The sequence below is a fragment of the Gavia stellata genome, chromosome 24 (genome assembly GCF_030936135.1).
Source record: "Gavia stellata isolate bGavSte3 chromosome 24, bGavSte3.hap2, whole genome shotgun sequence".
Lineage (NCBI taxonomy): Eukaryota > Metazoa > Chordata > Aves > Gaviiformes > Gaviidae > Gavia > Gavia stellata.
Genome location: NC_082617.1, coordinates 7349468 through 7357210, shown reverse-complemented (window position 1 = coordinate 7357210; position 7743 = coordinate 7349468). Strand labels below are relative to the sequence as shown.

General features: G+C 54.9%; 1 protein-coding gene across 1 annotated transcript; it reads left to right on the top strand.

Moving 5' to 3' along the window:
- The first annotated feature begins 285 nt into the window (after window positions 1-285).
- On the top strand, window positions 286-7002 carry PTGES (prostaglandin E synthase). Its single transcript, XM_059829040.1, is given in 6 exon segments — window positions 286-324; window positions 326-388; window positions 391-405; window positions 872-1054; window positions 2528-2610; window positions 6753-7002. Coding segments are annotated over 6 exon segments (633 nt in total).
- The last annotated feature ends 741 nt before the right edge of the window (window positions 7003-7743 follow it).

The window sequence follows — 7743 nt, the reverse complement described above, 5'->3', positions numbered from 1 at the left end:
CCTGACTGCTCTGATTCGCCCTCTTGGAGAGAACCAGGACGAGCTGTCTTTGGGGCCAGGCAGGCTGGTGCTCATTTCTATCTGCAGGTTTGGGGCTTTGCGTTCCATGACCTGCCTGGTTGTGCTTCCAGGCGAGTCACTCGGGGAGCTCCGCTCCCAGCCGGGGGGTGCAGGGGCAACCCAGGCCCCCAGCTGATGGGCGCTGGTGGGGCAAGGGATGGCTCTGTCCCCTGTGCCCCATACCTCTGCAGGTGGCTCTGTAGGGGAGGACTGGCTGCCTCTGCCATGGGAGCACTCAGCCCGCACTGGGCGGGACTGGGGAGTACTGGGAGTGCTGCCACGGAGGGGTGGGCTGTGGGATCGGGACGGAGGGAACGCAGGAGCACAGGGTTGGATGTGGCTGAGGTAGGTGTCTACCTTCTTCCTAACTCCCCCTTCTTCCCAGGGCTGATCAGCTCGTGTCTGTGGGTGAGCAGTTCCCGGCTGGGCGAGGGATGCTCTGTGCAGCTCCGGGCACAGACGGGAGGGGACGTGGGGCAGGGGGATCGTGGTGGACTGTTTTAGGGAGGCAAGAGGTTGAGCTGTGGCCAGGCTGAGCCTTGCTGTGGCCCACACTGTCAAGGGGGCTGGATCCCAGCTTGGGGCATCACATCCCCGTGGAGCTGGCGGTAGCAGGGAGTGAGGAGCAGAAGCAGCTTGGGGCAGGGAGCGACGTGGGCAGCCTGCTCTGGGTCCCCGTCTGGGGTTTGCTCACCGCCAGCTCTGCCGCATCAGCCCAAAGGGGTCTATGGGGGCTGTGGGCTTTCGCCGAAGAAACAGCGGTGACTTCTGTTGTCTTTAAACGTAGCTGTTCCTGCCCCCTCTCCCACAGAGCCCTCTCGCAACCCAAGCAAGATCTCCGCTGGCTGTGAGTGCTGCAGGCGACCGAGCGGCACCTTCCCCCAAAATGATGGAAAACAAAGTGTTTATGTCATTCACATTCTACAGCACAATCTTGATTTTAAAAATGTATGTTGTTGCCATCATTACGGGACAAGTGAGACTCAGAAAGAAGGTAAGTTCCAGTTTCCTTTACCCTTTTCTCCCTTTCTGGCTTTTTCCTTGGGTTTCTGTGTTTTTTCCTTCTTTTTTTTATTCCTGTAAAGGCCGTCAAAGTGTTCCTGAAGCAAGTTGAGTTTTCTTTGACTGAAGTTAAAAGCAAAACATGTTTCATAGCTGCGGCAGATAAATATCTCACTTCTCTTTGGCTCTTTTTGTTTGTTTCTACCATCTGTAGCTTGATGTTTATAATTTCTGAATCTTAATCTAAATAGTAATTGCAGATCTAAAATGCCACGCAGGTGAGCTGCTTCTGGAAAAAGCCTGTTTACAGTTAATTTGCCACGTCTGGAAGAAAAGGAGGGAAAAAAAAAGGTTTAGGAGCAAATTATTGCAGTGGTCTTTTTTCTCACAGTGTAGCAGAAAGCTTTTGTGCTTTCAGAGGCTGAATTGCTGTGTGAACGCTCCAGGAGAGCAGAAAGTCATGGAGAATAAAAACAATAGCTGGAGGAAATGGTTCTTGGACATGGGGGAAAATACAGGGAGGACAAGGAGCTCTAGCTGCCATCAGGAGACAGGGTTAACCAGACCTTTTATCGCCTGCAACCCAAATTGAATTCATGGCAAAACTCAGCTGTCTGTAAAATCTGTTTTAAAGTATTTGAGGAGTTTCCAACTACATCAGCGGGGTGGGACGGAGAGATTTCTGCTCTCAGATAAAACACAAAGATAGATATTCCTGTGCTGTAGCATCATTGTAATGGATGATTTGGCTTCTCCCCCTGTGTTGCTAAGTGATGCTCCAGCCCTGGGACAGTCTGGGCTTGTAACATGATTATAGAAAGCACCAGGGTCCTCTCCAGGCTGCAAAGTGAAGCTGTGGCGTGAACCAGGTCCCTGAGGAACAGCTTCTGAGCATAGGTGGGGAGCTTGTATAAATCATTTTTATTTGTAAGTTTTTTTATTTGTAACTGTAGGATCCAATTCCCTCCGGGCTGTTTTCAGACACATGGTATCACTGCCAAAAAGCCAGCTGGGGAATATTCTTTCTTGGTGGGGTGAACTAAACTGTCAGTCCTAGTTAGTTTTTGGATGCCGCATTCAGTGTCTGCAAGCTCTGTGTCAGCAGTGATCTCATTTGGTGGTTGGCGACGTCGCCTTTCAATGGGTTTCATGGGGAGAAGTGGACTGGGATCAGGCCGGATCTCCCTTGAAGCCCCCGGTTTGGGACCTGCTCAGTGGGCAGAGTTGGGTTTTTCAGAGGATAAGGAAAAGCCTTTGGGAGGTGCAGGGTTTAATTCCCAGGACTGTGCGCAGGGAAGTGCAGTTGCTCTTGTGTTTGTGAAGGGTGGTGAGAAATTGGGGCTGAAAGGTCTCCTTGGGCAGGAAAAAAGTCCCCACCGGTCTTAAAGACTGGGAGCAAAGGTTCTACCTGTAAAGTTTCTGAAACCATTATGAGTACATATATTACGGGGACTCTCTCTTGCAGGCATTTGCAAACCCGGAGGATGCGCTGCGCAATGGGGGGCTGCAGTACTACCGTGAGGACCCCGATGTGGAGCGGTGCCGCAGGCAAGTACACGGTGGTGCTGGCATTCCCCCTGTGCCGCAGGGCGATCGCTGGCAGCTGCTGGCAAAGAAGCAGTGGGAAGCTAAAAGGCTCATTAATTAAGTAATTACCTAGATGGGTTGAATGCCTGGAGCTCGGTTGCAGGACCCTGTGGCAGCTTAATATTTAATGACAACATGGTGTTCACTGGAGCAAGGACACATGGAAGGACCCACGTTTGGGGTCTGACTTGCACAATTAAACTCCCTCCTAGATGCTCAAAGTCCTGCAAGCTCCTGAGGGCTTGTCCCGTACCCACACCCACAGGTTCCTCATGCCCTGCTCCGAAAGGACCCCAAACCCCCCCAGATCCCTGCACAGCTTGGACAGTAGAACCGGGCCATGACTGGGAACTGTGTGACTGGTCCCAGTGCTGTATGCTGCCCTGTTTGGGGATCTGGGAAGAGGCCCTAACTGGGCAAACCCTGTATCAAGTATTCAGCCCCGGGCTTGTTTTGCTGTCCCCCTTACGCAGGAGGTGCCCCGAGTGTTGGGCTGGATCACTGCGTGGGCTGGTGACATGCAGGAAAAGGGACTGTCGCTGAGCCCTTGGCTGCCAGCTCTGTGTGGGTGGGGGACCATGCCGCTCGCCTCTTGACGCCTGCAAGATTTGCTTTAAAAAACACCCGGTGCCACCGAATTCCTGGGTTTCCAGAGGGTGGAGGGGAAGCAAGCTGTTCCCTTGCTAGGAAAAAGAAATAATAGTAGTAGTAATAATAATAATAATCCTCTTTTGATTAGTCAGAAAAGACAGACTTCCATAAAAATAAATAACCAGAGCTGCAGCGAAGACCTGGAGAAGTCTGGGATCTGACTTGTGCAGTTAAAGCATTCAGGGTCAGTCCTTGCTGAGCTGTTCACAGCCCTGGGGAAGACAAATTAAACCCAAGGTGTCTCCCCTGAACAAGGGTGATGTCGGGTTTTCTTCTCAGGCGCTATTGGGATGGGAGCAGAGCCGCAGCCGGGCTGCTGGGGTCCGTGCAGGGCAGGAGCAGAGCAGGGGAGAGCAAGCGGCAGCCAGGAGGGAGGTTTCCCCCTCACCTCTTAGAGAGGCCCCTGGCTGCATCTCAGCTCTGGAACAACAATTTGCTTTTTCTTTCCATACTATTCCCTTTTCTTCCGTTTGTCCTTCTGGCCCTGCTGAACCTCCAAGTCCTCGGGGGCTTGTTCAGATGGGGCTGCCATGGGGCAAGGCACTGGGTATCTGGCAGCTGCCGTCTCCCGGTGTGGCCGACACCAAAGCAAACCGTGCTCATCACCACGGTTCTGGCTGGGCTGCCGGAGGCTTTTGTGGCGGTACCCCCAGAGGCAGTGCTGGCTTAGGAAGGCAAGCGGGGCTCTGAGCTGGGAAGGGAAGAGGCTGTGAGCAGGTGGGTGGCAGCCTGTCCTCGTGTCTGGGAAGAGGCTGGCTCTGGCCAGGAGGAGCAGAAGGCTTCCCACAGCTTCCCTCCACGCTCCTGGGTTTGGCAGGGAATGTCTGCTCCGTGTCCAGGCTCTGATCAGCTCATCCCCACCGAGTCCTCCTGGCATCGCTGCTGCAACAGCAGGACTCATTTTAGTGTCTTCTCCAGGCCGATTCCTCCATGCTGTCCCAAAATCACACTCAGAGAGCAGCTGGAATAGGGTTTCCAGCAGGCTCCTTGCCATGTTCATCCCCACTTTTGCTTGGGGACATGGCCCTTAAACTAGACCCTGCTACCCATGGAGGTGAAAGAGCAGGTAGGAGAAAGCCCCTCGCTCTGGTGCCTGTTATGGGGATAATGGGGTGCTGAAAGCCCTCAGGGTAGCTCTTTTCTGGGTATAACAGGCTATGCACCCCCCTCATGCTCCAGCAAAGCTGGGGCTGGAAACGGCTCAGGTGCAATATTTACCTGCAGGTGCCCTGGCCCTGCTGAGCTGGTGCCTGGCCCGAGCTCTGGTGTGGGGAGGGGGCAGCAAGGGACGCTGGCGGGGGCTGGCGTTCAGCGCACAGGTCATTTGCTATGATGTGGTGATGGGGACCAACTGCTGGACCCAGAGCCTCTGCTCACGTCCCTGTCCCCAGGCATCACAGCAAGGGAGAGGAGGTTGGGGCAAGCTGGGTGACCAGCTGGGATGGGAGCCCTTCCCTATGGCTCACGCTCTGTCCCCCTGCCCAGAGACCGATCCTGTCTGGGAGCAATCACAGTATCACAGAATCCTTAAGGTTGGAAAAGACCTATAAGATCATCAAGTCCAACCATCACCCCAACCCCACCATGCCCACTAAACCATGTTCTGCAGTGCCACGGCCACACGGTTTTTGAACACCTCCAGTGATGGTGACTCCACCACCTCCCTGGGCAGCCTCTGCCAGTGCTTCACCACTCTCTCAGGAAAGACATTTTTCTTAATATCCAGCCTAAACCTCCCCTGGCGCAACTTGAGGCCATTTCCTCTTGTCCTGTCACTTGTCACTTGGGAGAAGAGACCAACACCCACCTCCCCACAACCCCCTTTCAGGTAGTTGTAGAGAGCGATGAGGTCTCCCCTCAGCCTCCTCTTCTCCAGACTGAACAACCCCAGTTCCCTCAGCCGCTCCTCATCAGACTTGTGCTCCAGACCCCTCAGCAGCTCCATCGCCCTTCTCTGGACACACTCCAGCACCACAATGTCCTTCTTGGAGTGAGGGGCCCAACACTGAACACAGCATTCGAGGTGCAAATCACCCTCCAAAAAAACCTGCGCACTTGGTGTTGAAAATTTCTGATGGAGAAGCTTTTGGCAAAACTTGGCCTGAGGAATTTGGTGTGTTTGGTGGGGCTGTTGCCAAGTTGGACACAGGGACATCTCCCGCTCCATAGACCTGACCCCAGGGACAGGAGAGGGTGCTTAAAACACAGCCCTTTTTCTTTTTCAAAGTCAGTTTTCAGCCAGGTCTATCCCAGCCTGTGTCTGCACTAATGAGCTGTGACTGAGTGTCCTAAAACTTCCTGGACACTTCTCAGCTTGCGCAGAAGAACAGCACAGTCACCTTGGCCTTTGTTTCTGGGAAGAAATTGCTTAAAATTTTCTCTTGGCTTTGTGAACATTCAAACATCCGGGGGCACAGGAATGGAGAAGCAAGGGCACCTCTTATTAAGGCTTCATCTCTGCCTCTCAAACCTTCAGACATATGGGTAAAGGCAACTGAGCCTTATGCCTGGGTCACTGTCCAGCCCAGATCTGTCCCCGCTGACCGGGGCGCGACCTGAGAGTCCCCTGATCGAAGCATGGGGAGGGGGCTCTGTGCTGCAGAAAGCAGCTCCTGCATCGCAAGGGAACAAAAGAAGGAGAGGCAGAGGCGGTGGGAGAGCGAGGACAGCCTCGCTGCTTTGGGGACTGGTTTCCCTCCTTCGAAGCACAGTACCTGGGGGAGGAGGACACAGCCTATGCTCACAGCACAATCCACTCCTGTGTTGGTAGCAGTGCAGTGCGGGTGGTGGCAGGTGATATTGTGACACCCAGGCAGGCGCATGTTCAGATGGAGCGCAGGGTTTGACCCCATCAGTGTCAACGTGTCATTGCATGGCCACAGCAGTCCCTCCAGCCTGACTAAAGTGCAGTTAAGCAGGTGCTGCTGGCACAGCACAGGGGTGCAGGCGGTGCTCGCGGCGCTCCTCCCCGGTCCCCTTTGGATGCATTTATGGATTGGGGCGAAGCCACAAACACTCCCATCCTGGGAGTTTCTCCTCTGGAGAAACCGCAGTCTGGAAACCACCTCATTGCTGTGTAACGTGGCCACATCTGGGGCCGTGCCGTGCTGGTGCCGCACTAGCTTTGAGCTTTTCACAGCTTTGCAGGGTCTTTGTTTTGCTTTGTTTATTTAAAAGCTCTAATGCTGGAGCTGTCATCCATAGTCGCAAAGGCGCCCCAGCCACGGAGGGCAAGCTTCGGGAGCCCAGCATCCCAAGGGAGAGACAGTGGGTGCGAAATCCTGCTGCCTGCATGTGTAGGGGGGATCTGACTCCTTTGGGGGCTGCATCCATGCTGTCTGACAGAGCTGCACCCTGGGCTGGGTGCTCTGGCTAGAAGGGATGGGAGATGGCAGGGATGGGAGATGGCTGGAAAGCCTGGTGGGAAGGAGCAACCTTATCTCCCTTTTCAGGGCCCACCGCAATGACATGGAGAATATCTTTCCCTTCCTCTTCCTTGGAGCCGTCTACTCCCTGCTGGATCCCAGTCCCGCAGTGGCCAGGATCCACTTCTTCATCTTCTGCGTGGGGCGTATCATCCACACCGTCGCCTATCTCCTGCAGCTGAAGGCGCCTACGCGCTCTGTGGCCTATGGCGTGGCGCAGCTGCCCTGCTTCTCCATGGCTCTGCAGATCCTCCTTGCCACCACCCCGTACTGGTAACGCCCAGTGAGACCGACCATCCAAACCCCCTCGTCCCGTGCTCTGATGATTTCCCCGGCTGGACCGGGTGGTGCGTGTGCGAGTGTGAGTGTGCACATGCGTGTGTGTGAACGTGGTATGTTGCCAAGGAAGCCGCCTGTACCCCAGGGATGTGCAACACAGCCTTGATAAAGTCCCCATGCTATTGAAATCGGGCAGGGAATTCACCAGAGAGAAGGGGCACGTCTCCCCTTGGAGCGGGCAGGGGATGCAGAGGCAGGTTTCTCTTGTTCCTGAAGAGGGTGGGAGGGGGAAAGCACATGGGCTACCCCTCAAGGAAGGGGCTCATTGAAGGAAAGAAGGTTTTCTGGCCCAGCCACATTTGGGACTGGGAAGGGGAAGATGTGCCCTTTCCCCTTGGTCACAAATACCCTGTGAATCAGGAAGGGAAAGCCACGAGGGTCCCGTGAAATCTCTTGGTTGGCAGAGGTGGGTGGTAGCAGAGGGGGGTTATAAAACAGCCGCCCTCCTCCTGCCTGGCCCTGTGGGTCTGCAGGGAGGGGGACGGTCCCTTAGTTCCCCTCTCCCGTGAGGAGGAGGACAGAGGCAGGTGCCTGCCGGGCAGCATAATGTGGAAGTCGAAATCTCAGGGGTGACGCTGTGAACCCACCAAAGTGTTCAGTGCTTCTAGTGCCACCTTGTCTCATGCCATGGGATGCAGCTCCCTGCCGGGGAGCCTCGCTGCAGGCAGGAGCCTGCCTG